At 29.2% G+C, this 24,444-nt stretch overlaps 1 protein-coding gene across 1 annotated transcript; it reads left to right on the forward strand.

Moving 5' to 3' along the window:
- Positions 1–8,956: 8,956 nt before the first annotated feature.
- On the forward strand, positions 8,957–23,661 carry LOC116777344 (plexin domain-containing protein 2). Its single transcript, XM_032670843.2, has 12 exons — positions 8,957–9,394; positions 11,144–11,356; positions 16,727–16,852; positions 17,612–17,682; positions 17,818–17,946; positions 18,248–18,440; positions 19,225–19,431; positions 20,120–20,271; positions 20,417–20,489; positions 20,611–20,745; positions 21,179–21,360; positions 22,110–23,661. The coding sequence occupies exons 1-12, from the start codon at positions 9,310–9,312 to the stop codon at positions 22,176–22,178; spliced, it is 1,635 nt and encodes a 544-aa protein (XP_032526734.2). The 5' UTR covers positions 8,957–9,309; the 3' UTR covers positions 22,179–23,661.
- Positions 23,662–24,444: the final 783 nt, after the last annotated feature.

Here is a 24,444-nt window from a genome sequence, read left to right on the forward strand (position 1 = left end):
ATAGGTAACAAATTAATAAACATACAAAGAAAAAATAATTTCAGTAACAATAAAAAAAAACCTGTTCCAAATTAAAATTATGACATGTAGTTTTATTAACATAATATTATTTCTACTAACGTGGCCGTCATTGATTGCTTTTTAAAATAAATCCGTAATTGATATCAAAATAGCGTCCATAGTGTAAAAACTTTGTCGAATTCCAGATATGTCATAGTCTTTATTAAATTAGTCCTTTTATTGTACACTAAAATCATCTCATTGTTAATAATAAACCTTTCCAATCTCTCTATTAGTTTCCGAACGCAACAAAAAATTGCCATGTATTTATGGAATACCCCCTAAGTTTCACCGAACACCGATAAAAATACACAGAGTTATTCATCCGGGTATTTGAAAAGTGATTTGGAACTATCACTGAAACAAATTGTAAGAATTCCTCAAAAGCCAGTGTAATCTAACTATCTGATTCGGAACTCGGGCTGTATACTTTCATTCTTATTAAAAAAGAGATGTAACAAATTTTTCACCATAATTCAAGAACCAATTTCAGCGGTTCATTCCTCTGATCGATATAATCAGCCGCCTAACAAGACTTACAAGTATCGTCTGAAAATTATGATTAACCGACCACTTTGACAGTTATTAATATAGGAGCACCATTTAACACCTGAAGAAATAGCCTGATGGGTCTATTTCTTCGGAATATGATAAAAAGAAGGCACATTAGGAGTTTCCCGTTGCGCCCCGAACGTTTTTACGAATGTCACCTACTTTTCAGAAATCTTTTGTTCGCGGGAAGACCAGCCAAAAGTGTCTACTGATGATGTAATCTATGGACTGTTTTTTGTTTCTATGAATACCTCGTGATAAGATTTTTTATCATTGTTTTAAATTTTAATTTTAGTTCAATGTCAAGAGTTATAATTATAACTCATGATTTTAAATATTCTTAAAGTGCTTCTAAAGTTTTGTTTATCATGTGTAGGTATATTTATTAAATGCAACTTAAGCTGACCAATACAAAATACTCGACTGTAAAGCTTGGAAAGTCCAGTACATTTGAAAAAGATCAATAGATGTATCGAAAAATTGCACCCACATTTTGCATGATGCAGTGTAGTTAGTTTAGCGGAAATACAACGTAAGCATGACTAAAGTGCTAACCGTGGCCCCACCGCGATAACTGAGTAAACAGTTGACTAACATGCTGATTCAATATTCGAATAAGCATTTCACACACGTTTGCTATAGGTATCTATTGCTTTGTTGAAGAGAAAAACTTTAGTTAACCATAAAAAATATTACAAAACAAAACATTCTCTAAAACCTCCGTTAAATTAAAAGTTTTTGGGACAGTTTCCATTTTAAAATATGTATTAAAATAAAATTCGTTGATAATTTTTTCAAATAACTTTGATAAATATTGTGAATAATCCTATAGCTTGGTTTGTAAGTCTTTTAAAAAATATAAATGGTCTATACGACAAAAATAAAAAAATCTACAATAAAAAAGCACAGCTAGAATCTACCCCTTGATTTCGTTCTTATGATTTTCAATGACATGTTATCAATTTTTATATAAAAAAAAAATTAAATAAAATTTACTAAAAAAATGTTTCTGAAATCTATCAAAAAATCTCAAGAAGAAATTGGAAAGAATTATGGTTACATACCAAGTTTAGATTTAGAACTGTAATTCTTAAATTTTAAAATATAATGTAAGTAATATAGTATCAAATAAGAACGCTTTATTTTTCTTTGTATATGTAAGAATACTTTGAAGACCTAGTGAATCAATAGATTTTTATAACCGCAACGAGGCAAAATCAGATGACCAAAGACACGTTACAAAATTCTCGTATTTCATAAAATTTGTAAAAAGAGTATAGAGCAGATATTGAACTTTAAAAATTCACGTTACACAATTTAACAAAAAGTTTTTTTCTAACCACCCTCAGTCAAATATTTGAATATGGGACGTACTTTTTTTTTAAAACTGCGGCATTTTTATAACCGACCAATGAAATATCCAAATGATTGAAATATTTTTATTTTGCACTAAAGATTTCCTGCGATTTAATCGGCGCCGCATTATGATTAACATTATGTGATAATTTTATAAATATTACTCATTGAGAACAACAATTAAATTGGTGATCTCGCGGTCTAGCGTTAGAAAGAAAGTCATGTCTATAACATTACAATTTCTGTGAATTATTAGGTGCTAATATTTGATTTTAGCGTTTTGTAAAGGAGTAAACTAACTTCAATTATTTCAAAATATAATATATTTATTTAATCAAAGTATGTACCATTGCTGTTTATGCATTTTTGCCATCTCATAGTTTTATCTCATTGATCCCTTTACTAAAAAAGACATTATATCAATATCAATAAAATCTCCGAAGGCGCTTCATTCTGCCCCAACCCAGTTTTTTCCTTTGAAAGAAGTAGGTTATCCAAATATCAAAAAAGTGGTCATCTGTTGGAGCAAGGTCTGGGAACACGATGGATGTGTTAGACATAACAATTGAAGCACTTCTAATTTCTTAACTGTCTTTTGTGCAGCGTGTGGTCTAGCATTGTCCTGAGGCAGTGGCCTATGTCGATCGATCAAACTAGGTTGGTGAGTAGCTATCTTTTCCATCATGGTTTACGCTTGGTCTCAATTGGTCTCAACTTGGTCTCAACACAGCTGCCGTAATCGTCTGGCCAGATTTAACAAAACTGACAACAAAGACGCTAGTCCACCAAAATCTCACAAGTAACTCTTTAAGAGTCAATTTTAATCGTACAAGATCCACTTTTCATCACAGATAATGATTACATTTAAAATCCTTTCATTATTATGTCAATTGACTAATGTAACGTACCAGTCTCCACGCGTCTTCCGATTTGCTGCATTCAATTAATGGATATCTACCTTTCAACCTCATTCACCATCCCAATTTGCTTCTAGTGGTTTATATTAGTTTTGTTTCTAAGACTGCAGCCTGCAGCTAGCTCCGACATGGTTTGCGATGGGTCCGCTTCCATAACAGAGTTAAATTCTTCATTATCAACCTTGAAATCCAGGAGCTCACTGAGCTTTTTTTGCAGGTCGAAATTTCCGGAACGAAAACTTTGGAATCCAAAACGTACTGTGTTTTCTTTTGCGACACCACCGCCATACACATCATTAATTCTTCGAACATTTTTGCAGCACTAGTGCCACGGCGGAACTTGTATTTGTAAATAAAGCAATATTTTAAGTTTTCTATATTGTAAACTGAGTTATGTAAAGAATAAATCAAAGATGGATGAAACATATGAATTACGGTTTTCAAAACCACATGCCTGAGCAAATAGCTGTATAAATTTGAAATTCGAATTCCTAACCAAAGAGATGTTTGAGATCAAAGTTGCCAATACGACAAAACGCGAAATTCACATGATGTAAGGACCTATTTATATAATATTTATTCAACATACAAAACGGTCCCAAATGTATTGAAAAAAATCAAAATCACAAATAAAAAACATAGATATACTCACAGACAGGAATAAATGTTTATAATTTTTAAACAATGCTCCACGAAACAATTACTTTTTATTTTTTATTTATTTATTTACCTACAAAATTATATTACAAACTTAGGTTTTACAATGTGTATCCTTGGAAATAACAATCAGAACGACTACTTCGAAATAAAAGAGAGACTCTAATTATTTTACCGTGCCAAGATATCTAAAAGACTAAAGTAAAACTTAAATAAGGAATTAAATACCTAATAAATTAATTTTTTTTATAAATAAAGCAATTGATTCACCTTTAAGTTATTATGACAACAAACTAGATACAACCGATTTAAAAATATTGCATGATAATCATTATACGTTAATGAATAAATAAACAAATTATCTGTTGTTTAACTTCTAACATATCAAGTAGACATTAAAATCGAGAAATAAATTAAATAAATAATAAAATACAATGTGTTGTATGAAATACTTAAGTATTTAGTAAAGACTGTAATCCTTAGTATATATATTAGAAAATATGTAAACTAACGTAAATAATTACCGACTAAACACTAAACCAAACCAGAACTCGTAAGATGTGCTCGCTAATATGATTTAGGTGTTTATTATAATAATTATCTATAAACACTTAAATAAAAAAGAATAGCAAGTACAAAACCCATTAAATAAAATAATAAAAATAAATTTTGGGAACACTTATAGCAAATACAAAAATTATATAGTATCATATGAAAGTAACATCTATTTAATAATGTATTATTTATGTTTTCATTTATAAATAATGAAAAATATAAACATTATAAAGTTACATGATATGTAAATTCATGTGCAGTTAAAATAACCGGCGATTCCGGTGCGATATAAAAGAACTATGAGCTATAATTACACAAAAAAAAAGAAATTTGCATTTATATTAATAAATAATTGTATAAATGCTAAATAAAAGTTAAATATCTAAATTTAATGGTTAATTCATAAACTAAAGAAGTTAGTACTTCTAGACTCAAATTAAAAGTAAAGAAATTATGAAATAGAAAACAACAGTAAAAATAAAATCGAAGTGAAAAACTAGAAACTATTGCAAAAAGGCCATAAAAGTTCACAACTGCCATGGAGGCTACAAGTGTAAATACGCAACGGGACAGAAACTTTTTAAAAAGACTTATGAAGGCAAACTCGATGAGGAATGAGAAAACTGAGCATCCGTATAATAGTAAATATTTGAAAAAAAAAACTTGTCTCAGTTGCTGCATTTTCAAAGGCACAACGTGAAAAGTAAATAACAAGGTACCAACTTCAGCAACTTGTATCTGCATATTAAAAATGTTTCTAAAATACATTTAAGCGACAAAAGTTTAAGCAAAATAAAATGCAACTAAGTATAAAATGTTAGTGTGAAAAAATGTTGTACACAAGCGAAAATAAATAAAAAGTTAGATCTCATGTTGCATGGTAAAACTAAAAAGTTGAAGTTAGTTGTTTAGAGCGAGGAATTAAATTTATAGTTATTGAATGTATGTTTATTTAGGTGTTGACTACTGATTTTTAAGCATAAATCTAGATACTTCTCTGAAAAGTACAATTAATTTCTTAGGAGCTTTACAAAAATGTGGTCCCAGTGCATTCTTCAGTTTTATTGTGATTCACATATAATAGATACGTCTATAATAAAATGTCTTTTTACTTACTACGAACCTCTGAGTTCCGAGTAAAGAATAATCAATTAGAAACTTAATTTATTGACCCAATGGAGGTCACCCCATCATTTCCTCTGTGGTTTGCCCTTTATACAGCTCTATTTATGCTGCACATTGACAACCTGTTATTATCGGTGGTTTTGGTTACGCTAACGACAGCACAGGTGTGGAATAGTATGAATTCAAAATTTAACTCGAGCAAAACACAAGCATTAAGTCTTTTCCCGCGGCTGCAAAAACTGCATGACACCCAGGGAAACGATACTTAGATACCTGATATGGGTTCCTGTTTGACTGACACACCACCAAAAACTTGAAAAATATTCCCTACACATAAATAAATGTTTTGCTTCATAATTCACTGCATGTAACTGTTAATGCATGACTCAATTGCGATGATCTAAATACTTCTATTTAAAAAAAATTAAGTCTTAATTTCAATTAATACTCACACTTTTTACGTGCAGGACGCTCTTTCAATCTACATCAAAACAAAAATGTTTTTTTAAAAATGCAATTGACAACTGCAGCATACATCAGTCGTTATGATTTGTTTCACGTGATTATTTATTAGTTAGTTATCACAATGATTGATCTTATGTGATTTCATCCTTTCACATTTATTCTGAATAGAATTTAGTTTAAATAAACATACAATTTTTTTTACAAAAAATGCTGTTATAATATTATATTTCATTCTTGATTTATAATATATATATTTATTTTAAAACTAGTTTGCTCGCTCCTTTGCCCGTTTCTGAGGTAAAACATAAATTGTTATGTTTAAACCCAAGTTTTTGAGTAGCAATTCCTTATGCTAGTTTTTCTTATAATTCAGCAAAAAATATTTACTAAAACTATCACATTTATACAACGTTAAGCATAAAATAAATAATTTAAGATGTTCCAAGTCCCTAATATTAAAATATTAGTATATCTTGAGATTAAATCTTTCTTCCCTATATAAACATGCAAAGTCATGATTAACATAGACTGCTATAAAAAATAAATAACAGTGTTTTGTGTTATGTGTTAAGAATTTTCTTAAGATACTCAAAGTTTATCACGGTCAGTATACTTAGCGCACTCTTGCATCTGTACCCTACGTTAAATTTTGAAGTTTAATTTGGAGCGTAAATAACAAAATCAATGATTTTTGACAGAAAAATTTATTCTACTGGTTTCAGTTGAATACTTTTCGATAATTTGGTTATTTTGTTGTTTTTCCATCTTTTGCACACAACCACGTTTTAATGATCTATTGGTATATCGTTAATTAAAATCCTGTATCTATGTGACTTTTAAAGAAATAAATTAAATGACAAAACCTGGAACGAGAGGATAAACTGCCTTATTTTTATGTTATGGTTTTATGCAACTGTTTGAGATCGTAGGCATAATTGAAAAATATTGCAAAAATTATTTTATTTTAGGTGAAAACGTAAAACTTAACACCTTTTATCTAATATTAACCGCTTTTGTAGTTAATAATTACAAAATGAATATGGTAATTTAAAATCTATACTAAACTTATAGTTTGCCTGTGTCTTTGTTTCGATTAATTTCTAATTTAGGCATCTTCAAATAAAATATGAATGGGCTGCTACTGAGATAGTACGTTCGCGGCTTATGACTTCATTTCCAACCAATCAACCAAGAGGTGACATGAGATGACATGTCAATCAGTATCCAGTCGTAATTTAAAAAACAATAGTTAATTCCAATTTGTTCATAAAGGTATCTACTTTAAACAAAACATACGTAATCATTTAGATGATACCTACACCCATGTTAAAACCTAAGCAAAAAGTTTATTTAAATCATTAATCGAGACAGAAATATCAAAAAGATATTCAGACCTATCAGATAATAATCAACACGGACAACGGATGCAAGCCGTTGCTGCAATATTATCCTTGGCTGCTCTGTTTATTGCATTGGATTACTTCGCTGGCCGACTGTAATGCGACCTGCTATAGACGACTTTGAATAAAAGAGGCGATATAATAAATAGTTCACTATAAATATCATGAGATTAAATTTTGGTATCCTATTTCTTAAATTTATTTATTCCGCTAAGTAATATAAAAACAAAATTACTATAAATAGACATCGAAATAAGGTACGTACAGACAATCTTAAGACTAGACAATGTTTTATTACAAAGTAGCAGGCTTTTAGTCAGCCTTATTGTGCAGTTTTCCGTAAAGGAAACATTTATTCTAAAATCTTCACACTGCGGGTCGAAGTTCCTGACTTGTTAATAGTCTTCACAAAATTTAAACTCACCAGAATCTGAATTTGTTTCAACTTAAATATAAAATTATTGACAATGGGCGATACACACAGTTTAAAAATTATTGGACCGAATCTCGTTTATTATTATATTAGTATTGCAGTTAAATAGTAATTAATAATAAATAAATAACAATTTTGTAACCAAAAACGAATAGAATTAATACCTTTATGTCGTTTATATTGTTGAAAACTGAAATCAGTTGTGATAAATCTATAAATTATAAATATGCCATCTATGATGGCCTTACGTAACAAGAGCACAAAAATACTAACTTCAATATTCAGAGAAGTGCAATGGTAAAAACTTGTCAATAAGTTCATAATGTGTCAAAGGTTATACAAGCAAATATTTTTATTATCATATCTAAACGACTTATCACTATATGACCACAACTTTGATCTCTTAGTTATGATTAAAGAGCATAAATCGTGTTAGTATAGCTATAGTTTAATTGACTTATTGAATATTTTTTTAATCTGTTACGAATTTTTGGAAATAATATTTGAATTTTCTGTTTGAAACTGTTTCTTTGACTTGGTTTTATTATATTTGCATTATATAATTGATCTCAGGACAGATTATATATATTATGCGAGACAGGTATAAAAATAATGTGAAACATATTAAGGAGTTATTAATGTCCTCAGGGATATCAATCCCAATATATCAATATATATCAATATAGGATCGGTCAAATCCAGTAGATAGCTTGAGAAAATATAAAAATCCTATTAAAGATAAAGGTTTTTCAGGAAGCTTTTGTAGGCATACACAAATAATGATAACTACCTAAATTAACTTTAAAAGTACAGATTCTGTGGTCAATACAATAGACTTCCTCAGAGAACTGTCTCTCGACATATTAAATCTGCGATTAAATATAAACCAGACAACTTAAAGATAACCTGAATATTGTTGTCTTTTCCTCTAGTTGTTCCTGAGGAATCAGCAAAAAAAATATATTCACAAATTTATTTATTTTTTATATGAAGGGTTCTTTTAGATATTTGTAACTATGCTTTTCAAAGAAGCATCTTAAGAAATAATTAAATTTATAACATTTTAAAATATATTAAATATTTATCTTTACGTAATTTCTTAAAGACAAGACGCCTCAGATGTATATCTAACAATAAATTAATTTTTTTTCCTTTGATGAGTGTCAAAAGCCAATAAGCCTATCGTAATACCTCAGCTCATTTAAAAGTTTGTATGATATACAAAAGCCATAAGTTAATAAAATATAGGTGTCTTTAAAAGAGTATGTATTCGTGTTTTCTCCAAACAGTCCTCAAGATTATTAATCCTCAGACAAATAAAAAAGTAATTGGATTGTCTATTCTCATTTAGATTTGAAACCAAAAAGAAACGGAGCATAGATATCCTTACCTTCTATAGTCTATACTCCAACTGTATAATTTAGCCACAGTCTGTTACTTGATTCTGCACTCTGTGGTTGGACATCTGTGCTGTGTACAGAATCTAACACACTTTCTCAAGAACAAGACTATAAATAACATAATTTAAAGAATCTTTTCGCGATCCTTTTAAATTTCGCGTATTTACTAAAATAATTTTTTTAATTAATATAAATTATTAAAAATAAAGTGTGGTAACAAAAAATATTGCTAACACTGCGCAATACTAGACAGAACCAACAAGCATTTTTCGCTTTGTTGATTCAGGTTGCGCACTAGAAAAAAACGAAAAATACCTTCAAAGGTGCCACCGTGGATAACGTCAAACTAAATGACAATTATATAACAATAACATAACACAGGTTCTCAAATGGATTTTATGCAATTGAAAATTAAAATGATTTTTCTAAAGACAATTTTCGTTATATGTTTATCGCTTCATTACGTTGTAACAGGTAAGTTAGTTTGGTTATAACATTATATTTTACTTTTACCATCCGCATATCATTGTGACTATTCTGCGGATTTAAGAAACAACGACATGACGTCTTTATTCCATTCGACAAACTCCTTCGTGTTTCCTCTAAACCGTACTCAAGATTATAATTCGTCCAAGAAATAAAACGTTGACATTGGCAAAATATTTCACGATTCCAGAGCGAATGAAGCCATAGAATTAAAAAAAAAAAAACAAAATTTGTAAAGAAACAAAGACGCAAATAATCCGCATTATTTAAGGATACTTTCTATTCATTTATAAAAAATTAAGTAATTATTATTATATATTTTGGATATCTATTGTATTTACATTATTTTTTTAAATTTTTCATCACAAAATAAACATCTTATCACTTTAATGTATCCATCATTGGTTAGATAAAGAATGCTTTGAAATGACTCATCCAATTGTCAACTTAGAGCATACTTACAAGTTTTTAAGTTGTTGCTCACAAGCTATGTCGCTTTAAATCTTATTATCACTTATTTTGTTGTTTTAATATGATATGATAGAACCTTGTGTCTTATAAATATTTCCTTTTTCCCTTCATGATTGATTGAAAAGAGAAACTTAATAACCATTAAAGTGAAAACTGCTTAATTGAATTAATAGAATAATTCTAATTATAAAATAAATTTTAATATGACAGTATTATTTCAAATAAATATACAATTGGCAGCAGTCAAAACAACATGCTACAAATGTACCTCTACACTTATAAATTGTGTGTTTACATCTGTGTCTATTTAGATATTTGTTCCAAAAAGCTAATGTAGTATTTCCCTAGAGTTGTGTGATTTACATCCTTAACCAGGTTAAATCACACATCTTCAATAACCACTAAGTTTTGTATGCCCATAGCCAACAGGAACAATTTGCCGGTACATGAGTAATTTATTTCTTATATTATATTATTTCTTTTCACTGAAGTTAAAACTGCATTTACAATCTACATAATAAAAAATACTTTTCTATATCCTGCAATTGAAAATCTTAAGCATGAGTTCTTAATAATAACTAAATTATATATTCTGTTTCATTATCTTAAAGAGTATATTAAATAAAAGGGAATATGGCAAATTCACTATTTGTAACATTTATGAATTATGTGTTTCCGATGTTGAGGTAAATTATTTGACTGTCATATTATATAAGTCATATATATATATATATATATATATATATATATATCTTTTGTTAGCTTGTAGAGAAGGCTATGTATCAAACTTTTTAATTTTAATATTAATTAAGTCATACGAAGTATTGCTTTTGCCAGTTAACTAAACCTTAATGAAACCATTTACAAACTATTCTTGTTCATTTTAATTTATTTTGCACATCTTAACATTTACATGTCTCTTCTAACATCATATGGTCGTTTAGACAAATTAATCGGAGACAGATAGATAATATAAATATATTTTTTATCTCTTCAAATTAGAGACCTCGATATAAACAGACACTTCCTGTCATTTTAATTAAAACTAATCTTAGTAATCTAAAATGTAGTTGAAGCAGCAATTATATAACAATTGGTTTGAACTGTCACCAGTTACATGAACCAATTTTCTATTTATAACACATTTTTCACTAAAATGTTAATCATTTATGGTTTGTTGTTTATGTGTGCGATATAGTTATTTTATTAGTTTAACGTACATAAGGCAGGTGTAGTATGAATATAAAGAGATCATAATTGTTGCAGCCGAACCAGAGTACACTGTACACAGAGGATCCATTAAATACGATGGCGTAAAACCCGAAATTTTGCCATTTCAACAACATCGGCTCCGTCGAGATGCTAGTACCTACGCCGTCTCATCTGAAGCAGCTCTCGTTACTAGTACCCTCAGTACGGTAACTAGCGAATCCAATTATGTACCGAATGTTACCGCTGCCACAACCAATGCAACTGAAGGTTAGTAATTGACTAAATATATATTGGTACAGATATATAGAAAATTTTGAATTATAATGATAACGAAATACCTTCTTAATATGTGTTTGCTTGTCTCATAATTGTTATTTTATATTTGCGTGCAGATCGTTGCTATAGCGATTCTAGAACAAAAAATCACTAATAGACGATATTTGTAATTATTACTTTCATTAATTTTATATATAAAAAAAAAATATGCAATATTTCTTTATTCTACCCTACTGCTTCTGTCAATATCGCAACAGTGATTTGAATTAATGATGTGATGATTAATTCTTTAAATAATATACCTATTATAGGTAAAAAAAACCTTCAGTTTTATATTTTTTATATATTACAACTATAATTTGGTTATTTTCCAATAAAGACAATCTGTTAATTTAGGTCAAATAGCGTTCAATCACCTGAAAGGCATGTATTACTAGTTATACGGACAATATAACTTCAATAAGGAAAATACGTTTGGAAATTCCTTTTATTTTGCCTCCGACTATACAAGCCTTTTCAAATGTATTTTAAAACGTGATCATATACGTATGCTTTTCACAATGCGAAGATGTTGGTGTACACATTTTTAACATTCTATTTAAACAAACACAATAGCGTTCATTGAATGTATGGAATTGTGATATGTTCAGGATTCTAATAGGTATTAATGTATTCTGTCATCCTTCAAGGTCATCGTATTTCACTGGAGATAAGGTCCGTTTTTATTAACAGTTAGAATCTTTAAAAAAATCAACTCGATATAAATCGAAAAGTTTCCTTCAGTCTGTAATTTTCAGCTAATAGTACTAAAAATTGTAAGGTATTGAGCACTGAAATATAAAAAAACTAGATTAAAAACATCGCTATAACCAAAAAGTAATTTAAAGATCATGTTATTACGTTATATTAATTATCCTTTTCTAGATGAAAAAAGAAGATGACAATTTAAGGTGACTTTGTACAATTAAAATTTCTATAATTGAATTGATATATATCTAATGTTATGTGATGTTAAAGTCTTTACTTTTATCTAATTTTATAAGTTATATTTGAACATAAAAACAATGATGTCATCATATAAATAAGGCGTCATAAAGAGTAAAGTCTTTGTGTTTTCCTCAATAATAAATTGAATTTACATATTTCTTTTGGTTACAATTTTTTTTAAGACATTTTTATAAGAATGTCTTTGAAAATTTATCACTTAAAATAACATAATAAGATATTAAACGACGGTGTTGAAGAAATACTAGTAATTTTGTTGGACCTTTCAATTGCAAATAATAAATTCATTAAATTATATCTATGCTCTTATATGCATATACAGAAAGTTCCTCTGATTTTCATATATAAATAGCGGTATATAATAGTTGTAAACGTAAAATTATGTAGGAGGATGCAATCTTTTACTAAGGGTACTGTTTCATCGCTTATGTTGGTATAAACATACGCTATTCATTTATTCACGACTTGTACACACGTGACACACAAAGGAGCATTCGAGATCATTCTAGTATCTAGTTTTGAAACCACATACGTCACAGTAAAAACTATGTCTTTGCAGAATGTTCACTGAACGGTTTTAACGTGCTCATATTAAAAAAATAAAGTTACAAAGATATAGATAGTATTTGGTCGTCCATTTAAAGACCACAATTATTGAGAGTAATTATAATCTGTCTTGCGCAACATTCAATATAAAAAGTTGGAAAACAACTCCTTCACTGCGGATGTTAAAGTAATCTCTTGTAATCCGTCTTTATTGATTTCCAAACCAAACCACTTTTATGGTCACTTAACCAGCATTCAAATTATTATAATACGATTATATTTCATTCAATAAAAACATTCAAGGTCACGAATCAGGTTGCAGCATTAAAAATAAAGCAAACAGTATTTTTTTTTTATTTTGTCTTTCTATATAGGAAGAAATATAGTTAAGTAACAAAGTTCACTATTAACCTTTGACGCCGTTACACTAAACACACCTTATATAATGTGCCTCAAAAATGTCGCAAGTTTTATATGGTGTTGATAAGCAAGTATGAATTGATTTATTTTAATTTGAAAATATTCTTTACGAATACCTTAACGCGAGTGCGGTATAAACAAAACTACTTATTTCTATATTAGTTTTGACGTATGTCACCAGTTGTATAGTCATAACAAATTTTGGACTAAGAAATAAGATATTCAGAAATACTCCGAAATATAATTCAAGTCATGTTAAAATTGTACATAATTAATTTATACTAAATTTAACTCATAAACGTACAACACAAACCAAATAATGAGGTATCAAAGGCCTATTGTTGAGGCAGCTGCAATGAGTTAAATAACTCTTTCTTATAGACAAACTTATTCAAGGACAGATAAAAGAATGTTTGAAAGACGTTGGTGTAAAATAGTTTGTAATTGATAAATATAATTAAATACATAACTATTAAATAATAAACAAAACTAACTTTTACGTATAATGATAGTTACGGATTATTCTTTAACTTATTTCATTGTTATTGATATAAATAATAATTGATCAGTAATTTCTTAATTGTCATCTCAATAACCCAAACGAAGTAAATTTGATTAATAAATAAATATAAAGCGGTTACTGACGAAGAAAAAATTATGAGGCTCTTAAAGATTCTTTGAGATAGATGGTTTTAATGTGACAATACATTAAAAACAACGTTATTCACTATATTGATGATAACTTCAGTGTTCTTTAGCTTATAATTTAGCGAGTTGACAAAAAAAAACTAAAAGAATTCTTAGGTTTTTTTAGAAAAACATTAGCATCATATGCACCAAAATAATATTTTTACATTTAAGTCAATATAATAAAAAAAAAACAAAATAACAATGGGATTAAAGTATCTCGACTTTATTTCGTCTAAATTAAGAGGAAAAGTTAGTAGAAACATTTACTGAAAGTGAGTACATGAATATTGTTTTGCCTAACAGTTTATAAAGAAATAAATATTTAGACTTTAGAGGAATAATGTTATAAAAACGGAGCAATTTGTAAAATTTGTGCATAGATAGTGAAGCTTAAAGTTATGATATTGAGGATGTAATATGAATCTACAGAAGTGCCGAGAGAAACAACTATCGTAACTGTAAACCAAGATCCAGCTGCATACTAACATTTGTAAGAACACTTTACATATATTATTCATTGAACATAAATTAAGATCATAGTAGAAGCTATAGTTTAATTAGCTATCTTTAATAACCAAAACATTCCACAGGGGTCCGTACCTCTAGCTTAAGGCGATTTTTTCGATGACAAAATGTTCAAGATTTTGAACAGAGTTCTCGTGACGACCTTACCTTGATGTTAAATCGATAAATATAAAACTATATACCTCCAAATTGGAGCTAACGAATATTGTTATAGGTTTTGTTTCTATACGAATTTGATATTTCTCTCAATAATATGCTATAACACACACACGTACAGATTAATGCGATAAAAAAGATGCAGAATTTTATGGACATGTAAATGTAAAATTGAAAGTAATTGAATGCATGTAAATAACCCTTTCCAGCATGTTCGAAACCTGTTCGAAAATGCTGGAGAATAAAGCGTTATTTAATTTTTTAGCGTGCTCATTGCAATTTGTAATAGTTTAGTTTAGATTAGATTAAAAATACGACTAATTAGTAACTTCAAATTAATGGCAGACTTTCGTTCTAGTAATGTGCACACATGGTACCTATTAGTTCCCTTAGTATTAGCTTAATATAGAAAAAAAAGATCCGATAAAATTATTATAGAATAAAGCATTTTATTCGAAGGTTATGCATACAACGAAATTGTTAATACCGATGTGTTCCAAAACATGTCAACAGGTAAACATGAACGTAAAACCTGTATGTCATAAAAAATGTGTTTAATAAATTTGTTCCAAAACCAAAAAAAAAATCTAGTAACTGGTTATAAATAATTAAAATCACTCGCTCCTTATCTTAGAGTATAAGTTTCGATAGGTAGCTAGCAAAATGTATGGTGATGGTAATTGACACATGTCTCTTCATCTATTCACTTTCTTACATTTACAATAAAAGGCAAAATAAATTACTCAGGTAAAAATAAATTACTCAGGATAATAGATCAATAACCAATTAAAATAAATAACGTGTCTTAAATTTTATTTCATTTGAGTTCCGTATAAACTCAATTAATAATAATTGAAATACCAACTTAGCTATCGGGAAAAACCCATGCTACTGATGAACTCTCATGTTAATAAGAGTATTAACAACGAGATGATACCGAACAGGAATACGCGAAACATTCGATAAAAAAAACCTGATCTCAATTGGTAAATATGTTTCTGTTAAGAATTATTTAAGGTTAATGAATCATAACATGCATAAATATTTAAAAAAAAAAGCTTAAAAACCCAACATGTATAACTATGACCACTGCCATTGATAACGTCTTTGTTTGGACAACGCGAAGAGAAACTTTGAATGACCTTCATTATAACATGATATATATGTATATAATTTACTGTGCTTGCGAATAAACTAATACCTTAGTTATAATATATTTGTATAATATTTGTATATTTAGCTGACAGTAACGAAATTTAATGTCAAACAGTGAACAGTTATTCATATTACTTACACAATGCTCAGCATTTATAATATAATATGATAAATATTCTTTTATGCTCTGCGATTTTAATAGGTATTGATACAGTTTGTTATTGTACTGATTTTAAATAAATAATCATTCGTGCGTTTAATTATAAACAATCATATGTACCCATGCTCTGCTTATCCAAACTTTATAGTTTATATATATTTTATATGAGACTGATTCATAAATATATGACAATAATGGTACCAGAAAATATTAGCACTGCGCAATCAAGTGTATTTATAAACAAACTTATTGTATTCCATTTTCTAGAAGTTCAACAATATTGTTTGAAATGCATACGTCTCAGCAATGTGCGGCGATGAAATCTTATATCTTATCAAAGTATAATAGTTTAGCTTTTGCGATTTTAAATATAAAAAATATTAATAGCATTTAAAAATTATGAATTGTTAATAGAGGAAGATATAACGTTCCGTTTTATTAATAATGATATATCCGATAAACGTGTCGTGCTAGTTTTGTTTATTGAAGACAATTAGATGGACTATTCTGTTCGCAATTGTTGAGAGTTTAAGGACGCAGTTTCCTTTTACCAATTACAAAGACTATAACGTCCTCGATTCCGTCAATTCTATAAGACTGATTCGTTTTTTTTTGTAATTTTATTTGAAGATTATACATATCCATATATTATAGTTATAATGTGTATGTTTGTATTATAAACGAAACAAACGCACATGTTACAGCTACCTCCGCGCCGTCGGTTGTGGTGACAAAGATACCGCTACTCGGGGTCAACGGTTCTGGTGTACTACATGTGAACGTAACCGGTAACACGCCCAAAGTTAGCGACCCCATACTCCCAGATGACAGTGAGTTCTACAATGCATTCATATGAAACATACACGCTTACAACGTAATCTGTCGCTCTTTTTCCATGTTTAATAATAAACTATAGCAATTATACAGTCATTCAGATATTATATCTGTTTTAAATTTAACAAATGTATGCTGTACAAATTATTATCTCATGATATAAAATGTAAAAGGTTAATGTAATGAACTATGTCACCGATAACTGATGCTATATTTAAATAATAGTACTTAGGAGAAAAATATTACGTGCTAAGCAACTAAACGATGGTTATTTAAATAATTTATGTTTCCCAGTAGGTTTAACTATATGTGAAATACTTAAAACAATGTACTGTAAAAGTACTGAGCCGATATAGAAAAAATCTTACCAATTAAATCTTTTGTTTCAAATTAAATTTAATATGTCAAGTTAAGCAAGGAGGTGTTAATAAAGACTCTGAATATTTACTATAAATATTTATACCTTCTTTACATTCATTAAAATGAGTACATTTCATAAAAATGATATTTAAAAAAAGTATAAAGACAATGTTACTATTGTGTCTATAGTCAAGGTTTTATGGGGCTCATCCGTCCGTACGTCCATTAACAGTAAAGAAACATTCATAGACGATAGTAATAGATAGATAAATAGTATATATTATTATGTGGATTTTGGACGCAACAAACATAAAAAATTTAGTAATAGTCAGTTTGTATGTCATGACATTTTTTTCTTAGTGTTTATTTCATAGACACAAATATATTTTTTTAAGATTTCCCGAATATCTTCAAAGAAACACCCGAAACTATCAAGGCCGAACAGAACTTGACATCATTAAACTATGTAAGTTAATATCTTCATTATACTATATATTTATCTTATAAGATTGTTATAATTATAACGTGCTTGGAAGATAAATAACAATCTGAGGACGCAGAGTTTTTAACATTTGTTTTTATATATGATAATAATTTACAGGACAATCACGCCTTCTACAACAGTTCTTTTATCGGAAACGTGACGTATTTCCAAGAATACTGGGCAAATATCACAGAACCCAAGTCGGAGGTACACAGCGTCCTTAGCGACTCACATCGGCGGGCAACTGTGAGTATACATTAAATAAAAAATGTATTATATACCCACAGACATGTAACACATTATACAGCTGTCATACGACACATAGACAACTTTCAAAGTTCAATCCATACCGTTTATAAATGTACATTCCAATATACTTTTAAAAATCACGTAACCTTTATATTGAATTAATAGGAAAGAGTAAACTTATTCTCAACATACTGTATATATATATAATAAAAAAAAAGTTTGGTTATAATGAGTTAGTTGTAATGAAACAAAGTGACAGACATAATAATATATATAATATATACGTTATACATTCCAGACTATAAAGCTGAGTTTCGATTTTCCGTTCTACGGTCACGTCGTTCGCAATATAACAGTTGCTACGGGCGGTTTCCTGTACACCGGGGACCACGTACACAACTGGCTGGCCGCGACACAGTACATAGCGCCGCTGATGGCTAACTTCGACACAACCATCACCAACGACAGCCTCGTCAAGATGCATGACGACGGTGAGCAAACAATAACACCGCGCATTGCTTAGAATATGCCCTTACATTATACATGCTAAAGTTTCTATAACTGAGAAACTGCTTAACCGATTTTGATGAAGCTTTAAATCGTGGCTTAAACGTCAGGATAACAGACTGTTTATAATTTATAACGGTTTAAGTTATTCAGAATATAGATGTTACTATCTGTCAATTACCTTGTCGTTTTAATACTGTATTTAGAATTCTCTCTGGCCCTAATTTTTATGTTTAGACAAAGTAACATAAATTTTAATATGCATGTTCAATTAAAACGGCAAAGAATGATAAATTCTATTAACAAGTATACTTTTTTTTTATTTACAAATATAAGTTTGATATAAAAATACTAAAATGAAATCACGTACAATTAAAACATACTTATATGAGGCTTCGACGGAAAAAAGAGTTGTGCATTTGTTTATTAAACAATTTTCTTTCGAAATAAGACTTGACATGTAATGTAACATCTGTGAACCGTACACATGTTGTTTATAATAAGTGGTTATAGGAAATAATGTTACAGTTACTCGCCAATTTAAGAAAACATGAAATCAATATAAGCCATTTATATTTTTTTAACTTATAATTTACTTGAGTTAACAACGAAACATCGGTGGAAAGTAATGATACAATGTCTCCTTCACCATATCATTAAAGTGTCTGTAATTGTACCACTTTTTCCTTTGTTATTTTTATTTGTATTTTCCATTTAACGCTACATAACTTGTTACATGATATTAATGATAATAATTTTAATTTGAAGGTGAGAAGTTCAGCGTGTTCTGGGAAAAGGCGACACTTCAAGAGGATCATACAAAGAAATTCACTTTCGCTGTTACACTTTATAATAACGGTGACATCATATTTGCTTACAAAGACATACCGATACCCGTACAGAAAATAAACGATGTGGAACATCCAGTTAAAGTCGGAATAAGTGATGCTTACCTCAACGATAAAATATTATTCTGTGAGTATTAACAATGATTCTGATAATTTATTAACTAAATAAATGTGTAGGAAATTTCAATAATGCCCGTCAAATGTTGTGTGCTGAAATTGTCAAATGTGCAATTGTTTGTTGAACATAATATATACGAGTTTATATATTATATTAGCGTGAGTGAAACTGGCTTAGAGAATAATAGTTTCCAATGCAGTAGTAGACGGGCATACGAAATTTATTATACTAAGAAACCTTTTTTTTTTTTAATAAAAATATCTATTACCCATGGATATTTATTTCATCTAACTTCACAAAGCGCACTCTCTTCATTAATTTTCAAACTATGATTTTCGGATATAATACATGCGACATTTTCATCTCGTCTGCCAATGATAACGGTTGCTGGGAAGTAACCGAAACGTTACGATTGTGTATTTAAAAATATTAGTTTTATTGAAATAAATTATATTATTTGCTATAAACGCACCGTTTAATTAATCAAGAGTTGTATTTTTAGATATTATTAGTAAAGAAGCTTTATCACAAATTTTGTTTTGCCAAATTTAATATGGACCGCTTAGAACTTTTCATCCATAAATCTTTTCCCAATATATCATAAATGTCGCTTTATAAATGATGGTTTGACCACAGACACTTGTGATAGTTTACTGAATATCTTAATATCAAATCTTTTATATCTATATCAAAACAGACGTCCGCCGTAAGACCATCTACGAGTATCACAGAATATCGTTCATGACCCACGAGATAACAAACAACACTATATTGAAGCTGATAGCGTTACCAACGTGCCTCGAGTACAACACTTGCAGCGACTGTCTCAACCACAACACCGGATTCAATGTACGTTATTTATAGTAGTTAATATCTCAAATCTCCTTCTGAACAGTTACTATTTATATAAATAATAATAATGGTTTATTCCACATAATAAACTAGATATACAATATTTATATAACCTTTTTTAAAACTTTAATATTTTTTTAAGTGTCTATGGTGCGAAAAACTCCAGAAGTGTTCCAGTGGTACAGATCGGAATAAACAAGATTGGCTGCTAAGAAGTAAGTTATTGTTGCAATATATTTTGGACATTCTTAAATATAACATCACTTCCACTAGCTCTTCATAAAACATTAGTTTTAATTTTTAAAATGCAAATTATACAATAACAAATACTTTCAGATTGTGAAAAGTTCAATATATCTTCGGTGCAATCCTGTCCAGCCAGCCCTCATGTAGACCAGCCCGCGGGTAGTAACACGGCTTACGAGACTGATTCAAAAGATAATAATACAGACACCGCTGTACTAACCGACGGTAAGTTACATATACAGGGTGATGTATTAGTCATGAAAATGAGTTAGATACAGGGTTGTATATCTGTTATAAAGATGTGTAGGTTATATTATATACAGGGGTTGATTTCATATACATTTAATACACAGGGTGGTCAACAGTGAGTTATTGATGTTTTAAAATAAAAAAAAGGGCAGATAAGCACTTGTCGTTTATTTTAATCAATATATCGTATACAGTTACTTTTAGAATAACTTACATAGATATTTGAATGACCATATCAACAACAGCTATACTTATACTACCTTAACTGTTCTTGTAACGATTCACCAACTATAAAGGCGGTAGCATCTCACGTAATAAAAAACTAAGTTATTTGTACATATTATATTGAGATAGTAATCGGTAATAAATATGATAATACTATACATTGACTAATGATGTGTTTTTGTAGATAATACCGAGGCTCGTGTGACGGCGCGGAGGGCCCAGGAGGTTCATACTACAGAGGCGAGGTCGCCCGTGGGCGGGGTGGTGGCAGCTTTCCTCGCCGTGGCCTTAGTCTGCAGTCTCGTGAGCTGGGCCTTGTACGCCTTCAAGAATCCCCACACACGTTCCGGACAACTCCTCATCAAGGTACACGTTATTTTCTAATGAATTTACAGCAGAAAGTTATGCCATATATCTGTAAAAACTTTAAGTGCTCGTTACTAAAAGTCGAAACGCCAACAATAGCAATTCGATTTCAATGTCTGTTTTCGGATATTCGCTTTATTGTCGGTCGTTAACGTAGTGAATTTTTTTATTAACGTCTCAAATATAAGTGATAGATACGTTTAACATGTGTGTGTAAAATAATCTAGCAGTTGTTATCGGGGCTTAGAAACCGTTAAGGTACAACAGCAGATAATAATATATGTACTTGCAAATTTTCAATGAAGGTAATAATAAAATATGGTTTTTAATCTTAATTAGCTGCCCTCTTTTCGTTTAACAAGATTCTGTGAAACCTTTCCCTTTCATTAAAATCTCATTGTTCCATTCCTTTAAATCCATTCAATATATAGCTAAAACAAAAAGACGTACATGGCAGTGAATTTTATATAACAGATAATAATATTTTCTTATATATATTTTTTTCTTTTATAATTTTATTTCATATAGCTATACAAGAGACTTTGTTCGCGAAGATTAGTCGTCTTTTTTATATAAAAAAATGAATGTCGTATGCAACTAGCAACCTAAGTTACTCTGAATTACATAATCTATCTGAGTAATACATAATTGTAAATATGCTTTTATTTTGTTATTAGAAACGTAGAAAAATGTGATTACTACATATTGTATGGTTTATTTTCATAATATAATTGTTGTTTGTTTTACAGTATCGTCCCTCGCAATGGAACTGGCGCAGGGGTGAGGCTCGCTACACCGCCGCTACAATACACATGTAACATGAACAGAGTAACGCTAACTACACAACCTTAACACTACTTCCCATACAAATAATGTGAGAAGGTATACATACAACCACATTACATCTATTGATATATAAAAATAATAATGTTTTAGAAATTATTTTTACAAATGTTGGGACTTACAAAAATTTAACTGTTAATAGTCGGGGGGTTGTTACGTAACTATATCATTGTTGCTGTGTATTTTAACTTACTTATTGAAGGTTGTTGGTAATGAATCGTCCGAAGACCAAGCTTTGCCACTTGGTATTCTTATAAGCCTTATAATCATCAATATTGTCCATATATTATATATAAGTATGCTTAAGAAAAATTGCTGCACTGTTGCCGCTCGCTTACACTTATATATGTGTTTTGGTGCTTCGTATTGGCAGCATTATGTACTTTAATATAAAAACTTTATGTAACTTAAATGGCAGTATAAAAAATTTAAAACATATTTTATAAGAGAATGTATTTTTATAATTTTACAATGTTTTATACTAGTTAAAAAGAATTGTAATTTCTGTAACATATGTAACACATTACTTAAGACGTTCGGGACGTAGTGCGAATAACGAGAAATTGTTTAGATCTTGCTCAATTTGTTAAAAAATATATATATTTTACATAGACAAGGTAAAAAAAAATGTAACAAATGAATTTGTAAATTGGCACCGCTATATTGCACCGAAGTGCCTTAGATATTCCGTAAGACGTGTCTAAATCTCCGTCCCTGTTTACCGTAGTATAGAGAAAAAAAAATATTTAAGTGAAATATAGCGTAAGTTGACAAAATTGTATGACGTTTTTGTCTGTGTGATTAAAAAAAAAACTAATTCCATTTTATCTTCCAGTTTTAAAGAATAAAAATGTTAAAAACTATCAGTGATATATATAGGAACATATCTATTAAGATACATTCGGCTCCGCTTACTTGTGAAGACTATAGTTTTAATATTAAGATATAAATATATATTTTAAAATATCCATTTAATGGATGTTTACATGGAATCTCCACAACGTCTTACGGAACTCGACACACTATATAATCACTTAAATTCTTAAACGATATCATTAATACTTAAGTTAATAAAAAAATGAATGAATATTAGAGTGATATTATGTGTTAAATATATTATTATGGATATTGTAACTGTATTTTACTTGGGGTGCACTTTATATATTAGCAGCATAATATATCAGTAATAACAAAGCACGCCAAAGAACCTTAGACGAATGTTAAAAAATTCATCAAAATGCACTTTTTTAATAGCATATATACTTTAATGGTCCAAATTATAATGTTTGGCTTTTGTATTTTATTTTTTTCGATCGTATTTTCAAGATAAACGTGGTCCTTACTTAAATTTATATTTTAAATCAATTTAAACATATATATATATGTATACATACCCTAAATGCTTATACCTTAGGGACCAATTATGATTTCTTAATAAAAAATGTGCCGTTAAATCAATTTGTATTTTATTTATTATCTCGTAACATTACTGTTAAAAAAGTTCATCCTTTCTATTTAACAAAAATTAAAATCACAAAAGACGGAATTAAAAAGTAAATAATATGTTTTTTTAACATGAAATATCGATTATCTTTTTCGCGATTTTTATAAAACGTAAACGAACCTTTTAACTCTTATGATGTAAAAACAAAAACATCTGATTAACTTCAACGTCAATTAAAAATATATTAAAAATTAAAAATATTGCTGATATCGTTAAGGCTAGTGAAATTTTATTCATGCGAGAGTTCAATATCTATAAACTGCATCAATATTGTAACGTTCAATTTAAACTACTCACTTGTTTAATTCACTTTTTCTTGATATTTAAGAAAAACAAGAACATTCAAAGGCGCTAACTTCTGGTTGTTATAAACCGTCGAAAAATCAATAATGATTATTCGGTTGTGTTCTTTGCAATATGGATGTTATAAACAAAAAGTGAAAACGAAACAATTATAATTCTCAATTAATTAGAATTTCCTTTAAAACATTTCTCCGTAAACCTTAATTTACAATTTTTTTAGTAACTTGATAAGAATGCACAGTAAGGTAAACTCTGTCACTTATCACAGTCTAAATGGTCATTGTTCTAAAACAACAATAGGAACGAAGCAGGTGCAATGCAAATGTTCACTTCAAACACGACAGCTCGCATAAATGTATCGATTAGTTATATTGCTTATTTTAAATTTCGCTAAAGCGAGACTTTTCTGTGAGAAGACTAAGATGCCCCTGGAA

This window comes from Danaus plexippus, chromosome Z (genome assembly GCF_018135715.1).
Source record: "Danaus plexippus chromosome Z, MEX_DaPlex, whole genome shotgun sequence".
In the NCBI taxonomy this organism is placed as follows: Eukaryota; Metazoa; Arthropoda; class Insecta; order Lepidoptera; family Nymphalidae; genus Danaus; species Danaus plexippus.

Coding starts and splice junctions, on each gene's coding strand:
- LOC116777344 (XM_032670843.2), top strand. CDS start 9,310: ATGGATTTTATGCAATTGAAAATTAAAATGATTTTTCTAAAGACAATT. Junction 17,947..18,247: donor ACTCACATCGGCGGGCAACT/GTGAGTATACAT, acceptor TATACATTCCAG/ACTATAAAGCTGAGTTTCGA. Junction 20,490..20,610: donor ACAAGATTGGCTGCTAAGAA/GTAAGTTATTGT, acceptor AAATACTTTCAG/ATTGTGAAAAGTTCAATATA.